This window comes from Charadrius vociferus, unplaced genomic scaffold, assembly GCF_000708025.1.
Source record: "Charadrius vociferus isolate BGI_N301 unplaced genomic scaffold, ASM70802v2 scaffold418, whole genome shotgun sequence".
NCBI lineage: Eukaryota > Metazoa > Chordata > Aves > Charadriiformes > Charadriidae > Charadrius > Charadrius vociferus.
In genome coordinates, this window is record NW_009649614.1 from 249,125 (window position 1) to 268,981 (window position 19,857).

General features: G+C 37.1%; 1 protein-coding gene across 1 annotated transcript; it reads left to right on the top strand.

The window, feature by feature from the left end:
- The first annotated feature begins 663 nt into the window (after positions 1-663).
- Positions 664-17,013, top strand: UBQLN1 (ubiquilin 1). The gene is made up of 11 exons (XM_009890501.1): positions 664-681; positions 2,111-2,262; positions 6,434-6,549; positions 7,710-7,972; positions 8,766-8,924; positions 9,574-9,817; positions 10,302-10,444; positions 11,478-11,561; positions 14,087-14,202; positions 14,529-14,697; positions 16,450-17,013. The coding sequence occupies exons 1-11, from the start codon at positions 664-666 to the stop codon at positions 16,603-16,605; spliced, it is 1,620 nt and encodes a 539-aa protein (XP_009888803.1). The 3' UTR covers positions 16,606-17,013.
- Positions 17,014-19,857: the final 2,844 nt, after the last annotated feature.

Sequence of the window (19,857 nt, forward strand, 5' to 3'; positions counted from 1 at the left end):
AGAATTAAGTTGTGGATCTCACTGTCACAACAGTCTGTGGAAAATACAATAATAAATGAGTTTGGGTACATGACATTACTCTGGTTTGGCACAGTATGGTAGTTCTTTATTCTTATGCATTAGCTTTGTACCAAATTGTGAGTATTTCTGCTGGTTTTGTGTTACTTTGGAATGTGTATTAAGATTAATTAACCAGAAGAATGCAGAATAGGAAGCAACTGCCTGAATAGTTGCTTTGCAGAAAAGGGTTGAGAGTTTATAGCTGTTAAATGAGCCAGCACTGTTTATACGAATATTTTCCTGCATGGATTTCTCACTTTTTCGTATTAATAGGAACATAGCTTGCAGGTTGTGGAGTTTATCCTGTTGTTCCACTAAGTGTAGATAACAACTGGTGTTGAATATTTTGGCCCGTTTAAGCCCCACACTTACAAAATGATGTAATTGGATTTGAAAATCCAGAGAGTGGCGGGAATGATTGGATTAGAAAACACAGCCCTCAAGGAAAGATTAGCCTTCCTGCAACCCTTTATTCTAAGGAGAGCAGCAATCTATTTGTGTTGTCCATTGTGGACAGGACAATGAAGAAAAGGGATAGTGAAACACTGGAGTAGGTTTCTTGGAAAAAAGTCGCTGGGGCCTCAGAGAACAGACTAGATAAACATGTCAGGAATAATTCAGGTAAGTAACCCACTTTGGGAAGGAATGGACTTCTGGAATACTTGCAAGTCTAGATATTGCCAGTGTAAAGCTGATTTAAAAGTTGTTTCCCCTGGAACTAACTCTGTGTGAGCAGACTCTTAACTAACCGAGGGCAACTTCCTACCCAAACACAGAGACTTTTTACCTCAAAATCTTTCTTAATCTGTTTTTTTCCCCCTCTTCTTATACTGTAAGCTCTTTCAGTTAGAGACTCTCCTTCAAAGCATAATACAGTGGGATTTAACTTTTTTAGACCTGCCTATTAGAAGATGTAATTATTCGTAACTAATTGCAAGATCAATGTTTTGTTTTCTTATATGGAGTGAGAAATCCCTAGCGTATTTGCAATGTTGTTTAAAGTAGTATGGTCAACTTAATTTTAAAATGTTAAATGGGGTGAACTTCTGAAGGGCTTCCTAACTGCCAGGGATCCTTTTAAAAATACTTATCCTGCTGACAAGTAGTGTTGAATAAATTTATCTGCCGTTCTTATAATCAAGTCATTTGTGTTTTTCTTGGCTATACTCCTTTTTAAGTTTTGTGAATTTTTTGCTTTTGGTGACAGCGTTTTTCTAGAGAATAATAAATCTCAGCCAGAACTCAGTCAAAGCATAACCTGGTTATTACTGGCTAGGAAGGCAAGAAGGTATACAGTGGGCTTCCATGTTGAGTTATTTTAATGAGGGTGTGATTTCCTGGTCAGCTGAAGAATGTGGCTATTCACCATGCCCTGGGCAGCCAAATGCATTTCATGTAGCTATGACATGTGCTGAATGGGAAAGCAGAGCTAACTGAGAGGTAACTTTTGCCTGTGTAGAAAGGGGTGCTAGTTTTGACACATGGAAGATAGCAAAAATATGTCTAAGAGAGGATACTTCACTGTTTAGTTCCAGCAAAAGCGTAGACAGATTTATGTACTTGTGCCATTGCATCCGTGGTCTTTCAGCAATGGATGGCTTCAGTGGTGTGTGTATGTGTATATATATTAGTGTATACTTACTAATATATAATTGTATACATACTTTACAGTGTGTATATATGTGCATATATAAGTATTATATATACTGGTCTATGTGTGTTGTCATGGATGCATGCTTGATTGAAGCCACAGTAGTCTTTATATAGAATCAGATTTTTGTTATTGCTAGTTATATAACTAGTGATCTAGATGTAAAACTGTTCTGATTTTTTTATTGTACAGAAAAGAAATAACTATTTCCCGTCTTCCTATGGACAAAAACATTGAGAAAACTTTATTAAAGTATTTCTAGATTGTGTAAAGTAGAATGTGCAATGCAAGTGGGGTAACACATTAAATGTGAACAAAATAGCTTGTACTTTAAATAATTAAAAAATTAGAGTTCAGTATTCAATTACATAAATGTATAATATTAACTTTTTTGTTTAGTTCAAGGAAGAAATTTCTAAGCGTTTCAAGTCCCACACTGATCAGCTTGTGTTGATATTTGCTGGAAAAATTTTAAAAGATCAAGATACTTTGACTCAGCATGGGATTCATGATGGACTCACTGTTCACCTGGTTATCAAAACACAAAACAGGTAACCTTACTGTTGAGTGATCTTCTATTTACCTCTTAGCAGTAAAAAAGCTGTGAATTCTTTATGTGACAGCTTTCTGTTGGGCAAACCTAGATTTTACTAAATCCCTTTAATCAGCTCCTTAGTCACAGTTGGTGCAGAATAGCGGTCTGAAGTTACAGTGTTCTTTTCTTTGGTTTATCTTGTATTTTAATTGAATTCATGTTTCTAAATGCAAGTCTCTTACTTTTTTGTTACTTAACTTTTTTGGGGTTTAGTGCTGAGTGCTGGCTGTACTTTTGCTCCATAGTTCTTAGATATCAGCTCTTGCCATCCATAAAGATATGTTGTGCAACTTTTTCATTCTTTCACGCATGAAAACTTTAAGTGAATCCTTGCTTGCTGTTTTGGTAAAACAAGGAAAGAAAATTTTTATGAGAGAACTGCTTTAATGCAACTGATTTATCTGGCTGAACAGAAAGACTTGGATTTTAAGATTTTTGTTTGTTTGTTTGTTTTGGTGAGGCAACTTTAAAATGACCATGAGAAAGTTGCATCAGTTGAGCTATGTCATCTGCCCATTATTTCCTGTGAAGTGCTCAGAAGGAAAAGGTCCAACTAAAAAAATCCTTTCAGCAAATAGGGTAATGTATCCCTTAATTGCATCTAGCTTGCTTAGTCAATAATGTGTTTGTTGTTCTAGACTGAAAGTGTTCTTGCTCGTCTTCTACTGAAGTCTTTCCTGTTTGTGGTGAGGATCTCTTCCTGTGGCAAAATGTCAGATTATAAAGGAAAGAGCATGGAACTTAAGAGAGAAAAGAAATCTGCTTTCCCTTTCCAGGCCTCACCAAATCACAAAGGCCTACTAATAACATTAGCATTAAATTTAGGCACCTGTTGAAATTGATGTTTTCAATTCCATGCTCACATCCTGGGACTATCTTCTGTGTCCTGGAATCTTGTCTCTGTCAAAACACTTTTGTTTGCACTGGCAGAGGTCTCCCTTCCCTGCCCTGTGCCTCCCTAGCCTTGAAATTTAGGCCTGATAGCCATCCCAATCTTGCATACAGTATTAGCTAATACTGCAATTTTGTGCTCCATGCCTCTAAACTAGTGTTCTGCTGCTGTCATCGCTTCTGCTTTTTTCACCTGCAGCCTTGAATATGGCAGAGAGGCTTTATAAGTAGTGATAGCAGGATGCCTTTGACTTGCACAGTCTTCAGAGGGTTCATAGGTTGGACCTACAATAACAAGAGGTACTGAAATGCAGGTCCCAGTCTCTTGCACGTTCTTGCACTTTGCCTTTGGCCAAGGGAGCACCCATTCACAATGCCACATTTATGGATTTTGGGGAATTTTTTGTATCCCTGCATCAGTCCTCTCAGCATTGCAATCCATATCTCCTCTCTGTCCCACTTTTTTTGAATAATTTTAGAAGAGTGTATTACTGTTATCTTCAGAATGCTTTAATCATGTTGCAGACAAGGAAGTACAAACAAAAAACTACAGACCCTTTGTATGTGTCTACCCTATCTTCAGATGAGGCAGTAATGTTTTCACCTGCTAGCTTTGCTCAAATAAACTAAAAGTATGCCTCTACAACCTGCTAAAGAGAATTACCAGCACTATGAAAATCACCTTTGAGAAAGCATAACATTGTTGTGAACCATCTCAATATTATTCTTACTAAAATACCTGGATTTTATGCTTGACTCAAAAGACATGACTTAGACCCTGCCAGTGTGGCCTGGCAAGTGCTGATTTTTTGGCCATGAATATCAAGATTGGATTGCTCCGAACCGCTTTACACTATGCCATTTACTTTTCTTTTAACTGTTGCTGCCCTGTATCTGAATAAACAAAAGTTTTTTTCCAAAGCTAGATCTGAAGATGATATTTTCCCTTCTAAACTATATTAAATGTGTAACTTTCAAATAGGAATCCTCATATATCCCAACCGATCCTTGTTGAAAAAAGATAATTTTATTATTATGTACTACATTTTCCAGAATGATACAGGCTTGCAGTGTAATTTTGTAACCTGGCCTATACAGTGTCAGAGTAGCAGTGAGCGATTAGCAGTGCAGATGCATTGAATTTCTGAATACAAAGTTCCGAGTCAACATCTATAATTGTTCACAAGCGAGAGGAAACATAATGGTGAATTGGGTATAAAACATGATGTCCACTTTATAGGAATTTCACTCTCTCAGAGACTTCAGGCTGACAGACTTGACAGTCAAACCATTATCTTGAGGGTATATGCCCCCAGTTTCCATAAAAGCAGTATGAACTGCAAGTTTTCAATCTCGTGTACTTTTCTCTCCTGCTTTGTGAACCTTTCTTGTCAGTTACGTGAAGAGGTACAGATGCTTCTGAAAAGAGTATCTCAGTTGAAAAACCAAAGAGGGTTTTATGCTTATTATTTTCCTTTTGCTTACGGAGGAAAATTTCTGTGTTTTCTAGACCAAAGGAAACCAAATATCTTCAGCAGAAGATGCGCCGTCTATAATTATATGGCCTGTAATCTTCTTCATTGAAGTTACAGCTGTCTGGGTTACTGTAGTTGTCTTGTGTTGAAAGTTCGCAGTTGCTGTAAATGTTACAGGGTATTAATGCTTGTTCTTCTCGGGAGCCCAGAGTTGCACCTGATGCCTTATGTCAGGGCAGCTTATGTCAAAGCAGGCATCCAGGTTTTCATATTCACTTTCCTGTATTGTTAGCGGCTGTCTGGAAGGTTTCCTCTAGAACAGGTTTTCATTCAACAGAATCTGTATGTGTTTTGGTAGACCTGAAAGTAAACAGGAAAGGAACACTAATTAAAATATACAAGACCGAATTTGTAGGAATCACTATGGACTTAAGTTTTAGTAAAACTGTGAGATCTTGTTGACTCAAATTCATTTATCCTCCACACCCAGAAAATCAGTAAGAACTTGAATGAGGTGATTTGGTCCCATGGCACCATATACCTTCATGACTTGGCATGCCACATTTTATTTACCTGTTTATAAGAATGTTGGTCAAATCAGCAGGGTATACCAGTCGATGGAATACTTACAAGCTAGTATTGATGATTTGGTGAAAGAACGTGCAAAGTATTTAATAGTTCTTTTGTTTGGTACCTGATGTTTAGCCTAGAGTCAGAGAACTCCCAGAAACCTCAGGGAAGGCTCTGGACCTAAGGCATCCCTTAGGCTTGTGGGTTTTTGTTTCGGTGGTTTTGGTTGGTTGGTTTTGTTTTGTTTGTTTTTTTTTTTTTCTGGTCTTTGCTTTAGTGACACCAGTGCAGAATTTTACTATAGCTGAAAGGTACTCTGAGATGAACTGAGGTATGAAATTTAATGTACTGTCAAATCCTCAAATCTTTGTGTGAGGTCCAATTTCATAGTTTCTACAAGGTATTTTATGCTATAGTTCTGCAAATACAGGCATTTATGAGTTTGAAACCCAAATCAGTACTCCAGTCTCATTCAACAATCAAAGTAGCCTCTTTTCTTTTAAATAGAGGCTAGGTTAGCTTTACACAAGCTCAGTCCTTTGATCTCTTTTACTACATGGCAGAATCTGTGTTTATGTTTCTGCAGTAGAAAGGTGGTGAGTACATGACTTGGGCAGCCTTTAGTGCCTGTGCTAAATTATGCTGGCTGTTACTACATTTTTATCCTGTTCTTGAAGTCTTAAAGGTGAGTGAGATTCTGGTATTTGTCTTCTAATGAAATAAGATGTTGACTGAAGTTCACATTCAGTAAGGCATCCTATTAAAGATGTGTCATGAAATAAATCAGACATCAAATATTGATAGGCTTTATTTCTTTAAGCTCCAGGTATGTAATCAGTAGTATTTGAGTATAGTGGAATAAGGCAAGGATCCTTAAATCAAGGTAAGGACAGAAGAAACAATTCATTTGCAGGCATCCTGGGGACAGGGTGAGAAGGTGGTAATGGCTGCGGTGGTCCCCATCCCTGTCCTTAATGTTTCAAACTACTGTTCTGGAAAATTGATGACATTACAGATGTCTGAGAGAGATTTGTTACAGGAGGCCACCTAGAGATAATAGTGTGATTTTTTTTTTTTTGAGAAAGAATCAAAACATAAATTAAGATTCTCAAGTAAGATACCATTCCTGTATTTAATGGCATTATTTACATTAACATCTTAAACTTGAGACTTTTCAACTTGATTTTTTAGATCACAAGACCACCCAGCTCAACAAGCAAACACCACTGGGAGTACTGCTACCACATCAACATCAAGCAGTAGTACCTCAACACCAGCTTCAACAAATAGTAACCCTTTTGGCTTGGGTAAGAATATTTGTTAGGTAGCATGGTGGGTGTCTTCTCTTGGATTCAGGTAATTGTCCCTGAAGCTTTATTCTAATGTAGACAGAACTTTAAAAAAACCCCAAACAAACACACCACCCCAAAAAACTGATTACAAATGCCTATGGTATTGGTTGTAGAAGGTTTCTGATCAGTAAGTTATCAGAGGAAAGTTGAGTACTTAATTTTATATGCAGAACTTCAGACTTGGGCTTTCACCTCCAGTAGTAAGATGCCACTGAAGTTACATTCTGGCACTATGGGTAACGAAACTCCTTCCAGTGTCCTACTGCTCCTTAAAAGTGCATCTGAATTGCTGAGAGGAGAGTATTGATGAAGTTATTGACGTAATGTGAAGCCAAGATCTCGAACAGAAGTAACAACATTGCTCTTAATCTTACAATTCAGTATTTCTCAGGTTCTAAGTCTGATAGCATTATCAGTCTTCTCTTTCATGAATAAAGAGGCTGCAGTCCGTTGAATTAAAAATTCTATCTATTTCTGCAATCACAGTGGAGGTTTTGGTTCTTTTTTTTTTTTTTCTTTTTTTTCGTGGGGTGGGGGAGAGGTAGAGAGGTAGAGTCGGAAAGCTAACCATAGTAAGCAATTGCTTTTTTAGGCATAAACAGTTCTTCAGACTGACTAGTATCTTCTAAAAGTTTTTGTTTGGATTCAACAAAAGGAGATGAATTCAAAGCATAATTAGTTCTTGGAGCATTAGGAAGAAGATCGGCTATACGTTAATTAGAGTAGGGGATATGAGTCATATTGGGATATCTCTCTTGGTTATAGTCAAAACCAAGAGGAGACAGATAAATGATTATTATAAATGCATTGGAAAGTGTTGGGGGCACAAAGGCCCCAGAACTCAAACATCCCTTGGATCTTAGCTTTGGAAAATAAAAATAAAAGCTTTTAGAATTGTATCAAGTTAATTTCAGATGCAGTTTGTTGTATTTCCAGTTATGTGTCTTGTTATTTAAAGAAGCAAGCTCCTACTGGATAACTCCTTAACAGCCTCGCAAAGATAGGGGTTTTCATTATTTTGAAGTGTGGCTATGTTCAAGTATTTTGTATTTAGAAAGAACTTGGATGTGTTTAGAAGCTGAAAGTTCTATTATATTTTTTTCATCCTCTTAAAGGTGGCCTTGGAGGTTTGGCAGGCCTGAGTAGCCTGGGCTTAAATGCATCAAACTTTTCAGAGTTACAAAGTCAGATGCAACGACAACTTATGTCCAACCCAGAAATGATGGTTCAGATAATGGAAAATCCATTTGTTCAGAGCATGCTTTCAAATCCTGACCTGATGAGGCAGTTAATTATGGCTAACCCTCAAATGCAGCAGCTGATACAGAGAAATCCAGAAATCAGTCACATGCTGAATAATCCAGATATAATGAGACAGGTATGTAGAAGGATCTCTCTAAGTTCATGACCTTTGATTATACTGTAACTGTGGACAACAGAGCAGGAATTGGATATGCTTAGTTGAGTGCTTAAACATTCTTGAAGTATTTAGACTTGTTAGAAAATCCATACAAGATTGCTGTAGGCAATTTCTAGTTGTTAATGTCCAAAATAGTCTGATAATTCAGAAATCTGAAGTTTTGAAAGACATTGAAAACTATGTAATCATGTCTGAGGTTAGAGTTGGATGTCCCTGTGTGCACTTGAAACCTTCTATTGTGTAGCCAACAATGAGTTTACCAAAAGTAGTAATTCTCCAATATACTACACATTTTCATTATTTTAATTTTATCTAACTCTGGGTACTTCTGAGTGCTTTTAAAATTCAGTGGTATGTAAGATATGCTGTGTGGCAGAATGTATGAAAAAACAAATTGATACTTTTGAAAATGTAGATACTTATTTTAAAGTTCATATTATAGACTGCCTGCTGTAACAATGTTAGGAATAGTAGGAGTATATTGTGTTGAAAAGATGAAGAACAAAAAGAACAGTTCATTCAAGGTTTTTCTTCTGTGTAGCCAGTCCTTCCTGACCCAACCAATGGTTGTGGTAGGACGTTGGCTAAATACCTAATTCAGTTGGCTTCGACTAAGCTGACATCTTGATTTGACTTTAATCATAATTTGAAGCTGGGTTAGACAGCAGTAATAGCGATATTGCCAAATGCTGACTTTTTCACTTTAGAATGGATTTCTTATTAATACAGATTAAACGTTCCACTTCCCTAGACACTAGAACTTGCTAGAAACCCTGCAATGATGCAGGAAATGATGCGAAACCAAGACCGAGCCTTGAGCAACCTTGAAAGTATACCAGGTGGATACAATGCATTGCGACGTATGTACACAGATATTCAGGAGCCAATGTTGAATGCAGCACAGGAACAGGTAAGAAAAGATTGCAAATGCCACTTAAAGTAAATATTTTTATTTAAAGAAAGCATGTAAGTAATGTGAATTTCCAAATGTGTACTTGACAAAACATTTCATGAAGCCACTGTGTGGCCTCTTAGTCTTGAGAGGGAAGATCTTAAAAATTCTGTGCTCTTCTAAGCTTGAAGATATTACATTACCAATACTGCTTTGTGTGTTTGAGAAGCTATTTTAAAGTTAATGAATTTCTGTATTACTTGAATTTGAATTCCTTTAATTCTTTGCCTTAAAATTCTGAGGTCCAGGAAATTTTTTTAAGGGTGTGTTAGTAACGTGGAACCTAAGATGGGAAGAAAAAAGGCTTTGAAGTTGGAAACCAGTATGCAAGCTATAATCCTACTGTGATCAAAATACCAGTGCAATAGCAACACTGCTTTCAAAAAGGAACGTGATTTAATTTTTTTGGAGGTGCTAGTGTCTCTCAATGTTGGCATCTTTTCATAATGTTTACAATGAATTGCTGTAGGATGGTGAGTATAACTAATCAAGAGCCATCGACATTTATCTTCATGTGTGATTTTGAAAGGGTAACTTGCTATTTATAGCAGACTTTAGAACAGTTTGCTTTAGTAGGTGATACATGTTTGCTTTCCATCCTTTGTAGTTTGGAGGTAACCCATTTGCTTCTTTAGTAAGCAATGCATCAACAGGAGGGGACAGTCAGCCATCTCGCACAGAAAATAGAGATCCTCTACCAAATCCCTGGGCTCCTCAGTCCAGCTCACAGACTTCCACAACGGGTACCAGCACCAGCGGTGAGAGCGGTGGCAACAGTAGTGCTGGAAATAGCACCTCTGGCAGTACGGGTCAGAGCTCAACTGCACCAAATGTAGGACCTGGAGTAGGAGGTGTGTTTGTTATTGTATGTATTTGCACATACTTGGGAGTTTGCTGAAATTATTATATCATTAGAAAGAGAGTTTTTGATTCAAAGTTTTGATTGCTGTTTACTTTCATAGAACACTTGACTAGTATCAAAGACCTCTATAGAAAAAGAAACACAAAAAGTATCCTAAGAGTGATCATAATACTTGTGTATTGCCTTAGTGTGTTGCCTTAAAATGACAAAGATAGGGAATCTCTAGACGAATGATAATGTATTTCCTGTTTGGACGCAAACTGCTAATAGTGAGATACATAGTGGGACTGCTTGTTGGATACAGCCTCTATGTTAACTTCTAGGGTAGATGTTTAAGCAGAACCCCACTGAGGTTTATTTCAAGAACTAAAACTCTTAGAAATCACGTGGCTATATCCTCATTTTAGGTAGTCTAATTCTTCTGATGATAGTCAGGATGTTTACTAAAGTGACTTTTTACTTCTTTTGTTAAGCTGGTATGTTCAACACACCAGGAATGCAGAGCTTATTACAGCAGATAACAGAAAACCCTCAACTTATGCAGAATATGTTGTCTGCACCCTATATGAGAAGCATGATGCAGTCATTAAGCCAGAATCCTGATCTTGCAGTACAGGTAAATGCATTTGGTGTAGTAATGTATTGTGTGCACACTGAAGTAAAAAAATAATTTTAAAGAAGTTGAATCTATGATACAGTTGAATTTTCACTTGTGCCAATAATTGTTTGTAGTGAACGGCCCAGTTTTTAGTGTTAATGCCTAACCCACTGAAGTTATTACCTACTTGCATTTAACAATTTGTTGCAGTGATCTTCAATTTGTAGTTGGACGTCATGCCAGTTGGGCTTCTAAAATAGCTTGTAAGTTTGTGTATGTTTTGTACAGACCTGAACGTATAACCCAGCATAAGAACCATCTAAACAAAACAAATGCTTTGGTTGTAAATTAAGGTAGATCTGTCCATAAATAAATAGCCCCATTAGCTTGGTAGGAGAGAATTGAAGGGAGGGGAGGTGGTGCCATGTCTAGGCGTTATTTTGGTTTTAAGTTCTCTTTTGTGACCTGTGCTCACTGTAGAAATGCAGATCCTGTTTTATGAATGGTATCATAGAAGTGCTTTCAAATTTTATTTAAAGCAGTAATATCCAAAGTCAAATCCCGAACTGAGATTAAAAAAATGTTATCTTTTCTGTATTAAATACTCACTTGGAAGGTATCCCTGACTTCAGGTGATGTATACAGGGAAACTGTCACTTAGATCTGTAGCAAAGGCCGAGCAGAAAAGGACTTTCTTGTAATATAAATGAGGTTGTCTTGCCAAATATCTGACAATTCATTCACTTAAAAGATTAAAAAACCCAACCAAACAAAACCAAAATCACAACAACAACAAAATAAACCTACCCCCCACCCCACCCCACCCCCCCAAAAAAAAACCACCCAAAAAACCAAAACCCCAAACCACCAACAAAGCCCCTGCAACACGTTCAGGCTGGTGGTTCATAACAGGTTTTTGGCCAAAGGAGAAGTACATGATTATTATTCTGTGAGGTTATTTTCATAGCCTATTACTGTGAAAGTAGTTGTCTTAAGATCCACTGTGGTTTTTACTGCTTGATCTTTGAAGTTAAATATTTTTTTTCCACAGATGATGTTGAATAACCCTTTATTTGCTGGAAATCCTCAACTTCAGGAACAAATGAGACAACAACTTCCTACTTTTCTTCAGCAAGTAAGATGAGATACTAGCCGTTAATAAATATCTGCAAGTCAATGAGCAAAATTTTCAGTAAATTGGTGTCTTTCTCTGATTTGGCTAAAAGCTAGATTCTATAATATATAGTCATAACTTGGTGTCTAAAGCTAATGTCGTCCCTTGCTGATAAATTCTTGCTTAATGTATCCATCCCTTTCAAAAGTTAAACCTGACTTTAGTGGATATTTTTGTCTGTGGCTAGTGCAGCCGCTTAGATTTGCGCTTGCTTCTTTGCTTAGAAGGAATAATTGTTCTTACTGTGCACCAGCTGGAGAACACCTGTTTCCAACGTGATTTGTTTCGCAAATTAAAACATTAGTGCTTTTCCCACTGATAGAATAAAGTTTCACTATGCTTTTCTCATAGCACTTCAAACCTCCATTAAGTATTTGGGTAAAGAGATCTTAGAGCATCTCTTGAAAGTCCCAGGTCATTAGCTAATTCAAAAGAAGTGGGTTCTGAAGTTTGTCTGTAAAGATTGCCCTACCACCATCTTCCCCTCTTAACAAATTGTGCTTGGTATTAGCTGCCACAGTGTGTAGTAGTATTGTGTTCTCTAAATAGGAGGAAGCAAGATTTTTTTATTTTAGGAATTGAAAACTTAATCCAGTGCCTGAGTTTCATTATTAGACAGTCTTTGCAAATCAGAGTAAATGTGTGTTGCCAAGATCTGATTGCACACAGGCAGTTTTGAGTGAAATAATTAATACATACATTAATTACAGTAGCAAGTTCATCGTTCAGAAGGAAACTGTTTTGTTTCAACCACATGAATGGCTGTAGTGTTTCATAATGCTGCTGCTTTGTGATGAGTCAGTAGTATCTGAAGAGCTGGTACCACACGTATGTTTTGAAACCTGTGGATAAATGGTAGTTAATGACGGCACAGTAGGAATAATTTCTGTTTCCTTTGGTTATCTCCTTCTGTCAGTATCACCCTGGGGTTTATCTGCACAGCTAGTTCTCTGTTGTATTGACTGTGCCAGGTTAGATTATCAGCAGTGTTAGCAGATAAAGCACAGCAGAGAAATATCTGTGGATTCTCAGGATTGTGACAGTATTGCAGCTCATACTTTCTTGCGTATCTACTGGCATTTATATTATTGGGTGACAGAAACCACGTCATATTCCTCTGCATAATGGGAGGCATCTTTTACAATAAAGGGCAATGGCCCAGCAGAACTAGGAAGACCTATCTGTCAGTTACTCCATCTGCAGCTTTTATACACGTCTTAACAAGAATTACTGCTACTTAACAGCTGGAATTAATAACATTAATAGAGACAAGATCCAGGTCACCTAAGTGCTCTGAGAATTGTTGGGCCACCATTTCTGTAAAGCAATTCCAAATATCAGACAGTAAGTCATGATTTAAATATTTTCTTAAAGTATTTGCAGCAGCTTTCTTTGGAGAACCAAAAATGTTTTCCTCTTTAAAATCTGGGAAAACTTTGCCAGCTATATATTTACTTATTTTCTGATTTTTAGCTGTCAGGAAGATAAAAATCCAAGAGATTAATGGAGAATTTTAACAACTTGCTGTGCTTAAGTCTTGTTATGCACCCATGTTCCAGACTGGAGTTCTTCATTTCCTATTCTGCAATTCTGCTCTGCACCAGAGGAAGTTTGACCTTACTCTGGGCATTTCTGTGTGAATCAAAAATGTTTTTGAAGCACAAAGAATTTGGTCGAGTTGCCAAGTGAAGGCTGCTAAGATTAATAAGCCTGTCTGCTATTTGAAGTAGGTCTGGCTACCAAGACTCTGTCACTTGTGACTGAAACACTTTAATTTTCACTTATCTGTGGCATCTCTAAGCAGAGGTGAGCATAAGCCTCTGGGTTTGTATCTAAAATAATCAGGTTTCTGGACACTTTGATTTCAGAAATGGAAAGGATTTGCCTTTTAAATTACCTGTCGATGTGAAAACCAGTTTTTAACTGAAGTTGCAGTGGAGTGAGAGCCCTTGAATATTGTACATTTGCTTGCTAGTATGTTTTGCAGTGTATCTGTTTGCATTTGTCTAAGCTGTGAGGGCACTACAGGTATGAAAACATGCCCAAATAGTCATGCCCAAACTGCTGTGGTCTGAATTTAGCTAGGAAAAAGAAATACTTTATAACTTAGGTACCTATTGGTCAAGTTTCATTGTGTTCAGCATTGTTGCTTACCAGTAGTGTGATATAGGAGACTAAATCTAGAATGATGTTGGACTAATACAGTCCTATGGCTTTGAAAGATGAAGTCTGCTAGAAGAGGTAATGAAAAATACTTTTGCTTGTGTACTTTGAAAGGCTTTGTCCCCATCTAGAGAGTTTATTGATTGCCTCCTATGAAAGTTTTCTCAAAAAAAGAAAAACATACTTGAAGGATTTAATGTAAATATTCAAATATAAAGTTGAAAAACAAGTTTTGAAATCATGTTGGACTCTATAAAACATCTAGTGATAACGATTCACTTTGAACATCTGCCAACGATTAAGAGTTTCTCTCCTTTTCTTAGATGCAGAATCCTGACACGTTATCAGCTATGTCAAACCCTAGAGCAATGCAGGCTTTGCTACAGATTCAGCAGGGCTTGCAAACACTAGCAACAGAAGCACCGGGTCTTATACCAGGGTAAGAATCAGTCTTACAAATTTAGACAAGAACTTTTCTCTTGTGTTATGTGGTTCATTATTTTTATATGTAGAGGTTTACCCAGTTTTTACTAAAGATGACGACTCCTGCCTTTTTTAGTTTAACTAAACTCGGTTTAGAATCTGTTACATTTTTGCCTCCTGTGCACTTCTGAACAGTGATGACTCTGGTCTTTGTCTTAATATGTTACTTAAGTTGTCATCCACTCTTTCACAGGATTTTTACTCAGTGATTAAATAAATGAGAAGAGACAGGCTAGTATTTATTATTGAAGTGGTGTGTTTCTTTTTCTGTCATGTATGCAGATTTAATCCTGGTTTAGGTGGATTGGGAAACACTGGAGCTCCTACAGGATCCACTGTACCTAGTTCTGTTCCTAGTGAAAATACAAGTCCAGCATCAGGAATTGCTGAACCTGGTCACCAGCAGTTTGTCCAGCAGATGTTGCAGGCACTGGCTGGTGCAAATGCTCAGGTGAAGTACATCTCTATATTCTAATTTCTTTTTAATTCTTACTTTTTTTTTTTTTCATTGTAAACCACTAGAAAGAAGGCTGATAGTTGCAGAGAGTGCTCCCTGGGTACTTCTGGTCAGAGGAGGCTTAAAAGTGCTGTTGCAGCTGTGCAAGTACATGCTGGAAAAACACCAAATTTGAGTCAAAGTGTCCTCTGAACAGTTGATTTTTATACGCTCATCTTCATACCCTTGAATTTCTGAAATGCTTGGAAAGATTGAGGCAGATTAGATAGAGGTGATAACCTTCACTGGCAAGTGAAGTGTGGGCTTGGGCAAGAGAAAAGCTTAAGCACATTGAACACCATTAGTTCTGTGTTTTTTATCTGTATTGCTGGCTGTTACTTTCTGGCTGTGACTAAGCCTCTGCCCCATACTTTGGAATAGCCACAGTCTGGTTATTTGGAGCCTGGCTTTGTTGACATCCTGCAGGTTCAGACTGCAGTGCATTTTGTTAACGTACTGTGTGGGATTAAGGGTTTCCAGAGAGCTCCAGAAGTCAAGCAAAGGGGGCAGCTTTGCCAGTAGTTGTAGGGTGGTGAGCAAGACTAGCTTTAAAGGAGACGTGCAATTAACTCTCAAGAGTGCTGTGTGAAACAGCACCCTTACTCTGTGGTACATACCCAGTGCAATGGCAGACTGCTAGTGGAAGGGGCAGTCCTACTTCTTCCTCCTCTGTTACCGCAGGGTGAGATAGTTCAGCTTGCTGATCTGACATCTAGCCATGAGAAGGTGCTGGTCAGTGTCACTTGCAGGAAACCATAGCCTCATGTGTTTTCACTCACACTATCAAATCTTACACTACTGAGTCAACATTCTCTTTCGTTTTGCTTGGCAGAATCAGATGGAGGGCAGTTCTTAAATTTCAGGTTATGTCTTTACATTATCCGTTTGGAACCGTATGCAGATTTTAAATACTGGTAGTAATTTCTTAATGTGGGAAACTTTTGAATTAGAATGAAAGGAAAATTAGTAGTAGCCTCACAAGTTTTGTGTTGGTATCTAAGTGACTCATTGCTTTCAAAAAGTGACTTCACAATATTACTCCAGTGTATTATTTTCCTATTATTGTTATAATTCAAAAATGCCTCTGAACTGAAGATGATACCACTGAAATAATGTGGAATTTTACCATGAGTTTGCATGAGCAGTATCGTCCTGTAAAGCATAGCTGTCAGTTTGCCTTAGACTGAAGCTTTCCAATAATTAGAATTTTGGTAATTTTAGTTAATAAATATTTGGAGCATTAAAAAAGAGGTGATTTTTATGTCAAGGAAAAAAAAGCCTATGACATATGACATTGACCATTTCTGACAGTGGCATCATAATGCTTGTTGTTCCCCTTTACTAGGTTGAACTCTTGTTTCATTTAAAAAAAAAACACAACTATACGCATAGCTTTAAGAAACTGTTCATGGGACATAAATTTACTCAGTTTAATTTTAATCCTTTTTTATCAAACAAGCAGCTTTTCCTGTAATTCAAGAATGTCATGTAAGTGTAGATACTCTTAAAATTTGAAGCTGCTCTGCCTTGTTAAAAAAATAATTTAGTTGTGAATTGAATGTATGTCACTAGTATAGTTTTAGCATCTTTAAAAAGAGGTAGTGAGAAATTAGTAAAGACAGGGAGTGGTGCAAAACTAACTATGTTTAAATCCTGTACTTTGCTAAATGTGTGCTACGCTTTTATAGCTTGAAATTTTGTTCTTAGCAGTTACAAAATCCAGAAGTTCGATTTCAGCAACAACTGGAGCAGCTGAGTGCAATGGGCTTTCTGAACCGTGAAGCAAACTTACAAGCGCTAATAGCAACAGGAGGAGACATCAATGCAGCTATTGAAAGGCTGCTTGGCTCTCAGCCTTCATAGCAGTGTTTCTTTAACTTGAAAAAATGTAATTTATTTTTGATAACAGCTCTTAAATCTTTAAAATATTTGCTTTATTTCATTCTGACTCTTGGGATTTGTCTTGTTATAACTAAAATCGGTCTGATGCATTTTAAGGTGGAGTGCAGTAGCTTTCTTCAAACAGTGGGAATCAATGCATTTTCACTCTGTTGCATGCATCACACTTCTTTTGTTCTGCATTATTTGTGATTTTTTTGAAACAATATCAGCTTTCACAGTTCAGTGGACAGGTTTTGTCTGACCTACAACTGTCCAATTTATTTACTACTTAAATTACTACTGAAGGCTAATGTTTATGTAGAATACAAATTAAAAAGGAAACAAATTAATTGAAGCTACAATTTGTGGGTACCAATAATGCTTATTGTGATTTTGGCATGTATTTTTTTTTTTGCTAGCAAAATGCTGTAAGATTTATACCACTTGAGTAATCTACCATTTTTTGCTTTAATTTGTATAAAGTATAAACACAATATATACAATGGAGACAGATCATTTCTAGAGATTTACACATTGCAATAGAATGAAATTATAAGTAATGCAAAAAAGCCAGGGGGGGAAAAAAAGTCATAAGACATGTTTTGGTGTAGAATCTTCCAGTAACCATCTCAGCAGAAATGCTTAAGCAAGTTCAGTTAAAATATACTGGAGTTACTGTTCTGGTTATATCTTTACATTTAACTGTACAGAAACTTGCATTGTAACATTGTCTCAATAATCACAAAGTTTAACTGTAAATTACCTTTGTCATCGTGCAAATCAAAGGGGCACTGCCTTGTGCTCTGGAACAGCTTCTAAGGCTTTTTGGCTTGTTCCATTGAGATCCTAACATGTATTCTGATTTTTAATTGGAAACATTACTTTCATGGTCATGTGATACTCTAATTACTTTTAACCACCATGTAAAAAATACTGTATATCTTTTGAGTTTTTATTGGTAGTTACTTCTCTTGTGCACAGGTAAGAAATGAATTAAAAAAAATCTTTAAGCATCTTGTCTCAGTGTGTTTGCAGGTGATGATTACCTAACATTCAAGATGACTGATCAGTTTAAGAGTTGGCATTTGAGTGTAAACTCAGGGAATATTCACCATCTCTGGGCTAAGATTAATAAACAACTTTTGGAATGTGAGGTGGAGGGAAGAAAGTAAGAGGCATATGATGTTGAAGTTAAAATAGATGATAAGGTGATGTGAAATTAAAATGGAATCTATTGGTAAGATGAATTTGTTATAATCAAACTCAAACCCTTTTAAAATACCTATAGTTTGGGTACAAAATTATTCTTACTTTTATTTCCTAGCCAGCGATCAGACCCATCATCATACCTTCACAGTGACTTCTGTTGGGTGGGTAGCTTTCATTGCACTGAGTACAAGGCTGTGATAGGGAGGTGATAGGTAGCAAGTAGTTTCTGTAGAGTAACTGCTACCTTTAAACAGTTATTTTCACAGTGACTATTTATTAGGCTCTTCAAAGTAACTAATTTGACTTGACTTTCTAGTGTGACTCACTGGGACCTTGCTTTAAAAAAGTAAGACCCTTTGTCTTTCAGAAGGCATGTGCTTTTAAGAATACAATCTGTAACATCCAAAAAGTCTACTGTCAAATGACAGGGTGAGGTTGAGGTGGGGAAGGGAAGAATTTTTACCAAGCTTAACCAAGACACCAGAACAATGAATCTAACTAGCATGAACAGTTTCTTGAGACAACATTCAGTTCACCTATGCAAGTATTTCAGTTGCACATTAGAAACTAACAGATGCTGTATTTGAAGTCAAATTTTACTGCAATTCATCAAGAGACGGTTTGACCTAAATTCTAAAATAAGCCCTTGAACTAAGTTTCCTTCTTGAAGTACAACCAGTATTCATCAGTAACTGTTGTCAACTAGTAACAACAGTTGCTAACTTTCTTGTAAGTAGTGGTAAAAAACTGAGCCATCTTTTGCATAGGAGGAATTTTAGTTTTGTCAGAAAACAGTAAGTAGAATAAGGTTTCTAGGTTGGGTTGGCTTTTTTATTGCATTGTTAACAATGAAAGATCACTCTTGTTGGTTTACTAGCATATTACAGTGATCCTGTTCGTCGTCGTCTGTGTTGTGTCTCCCCCCCCCGACTTGTGGCCCTTTTCCTGTCCTTGTTTAAAATTCTCTCTTCAGAAGTGTCATCTGCCTCTTCTTTCAGAAGAAACCTTTTGGTTAACTCTGAGCACTTTGGTAACTTGTATTTGAAAACAGCTGCTTGCATTTTGGATCAGAAGAAGGGCGTGTGTGCATGAAGCTTGTGACTTTTGTTTTCCTCCTTTCTTCTTTTCGTCTGCATTGAACCAAATGATCCGATAGGATTGTCTACAAAACTGCCTTGCCTGATCATCTACTGCTAGAGAAAGCAACTGCTCCAAAAAAAAAAAAAGCTGAAAGACATGGTAGCATGAACTGACACATGCCATTTAAAATGTGTACACTCAAACCACATACTGTTACAGTACGACTGGGGATGTGACAGCAGGATGGCTAGTTTTGTAAAGGATGTCTAATTCTCTTCTTGGTTCAGTGCCTGCATGATAAAATATCCACCTCAATTTAGAGTGGAGTTGGCAGGCAGCTGGGTCTCTTCCTTTGCCTGTACAGATAACCTCTGCAGGTCAAGAAGACTTTACCCTTCCTGTGCTTAATGTATGAATGGATACTGTTATTGCCATCTAACATTTCATTTTTATTTCCTCATTATAGCATTGCAAAATGCTTATGCTGTAGTAGGTACGGTATTTACACAGCGTGTTACAAACTGCTTAGCACACATTGTTGAGGGGGTATAGCGCGTGTACCTTCCACAGATAACTTGTGCTCGTGGCAGAGGTAGGAAAATCAGTTTATGACTCCAGATTTTTGACTCCTCCTTAGTTTTTGCTGCCTTTGCTAAATGTATTTCAAAATATGGACAGAAAACTTGCATCCAAATAGCCTGAGGTAAATATGAATAACCTGCCCAACTAACCTGAATACAACATCCCTAATACATTGTTATTTTCTTTTTTTTTTTTTTTTTTTTTTTTTTCTCTGAAAAGGTAAGTGATTGAAATGTTGTAGGATTGTTTTTGGGCAGGGAAATGAATTTATATACTGGGATTGTCATGTGATCTATTCCTTCCACTGTCAGCATGCACAGCATCATTAAAATTGGAGAGTGGTTGTATGTGGTTAACGTTTGG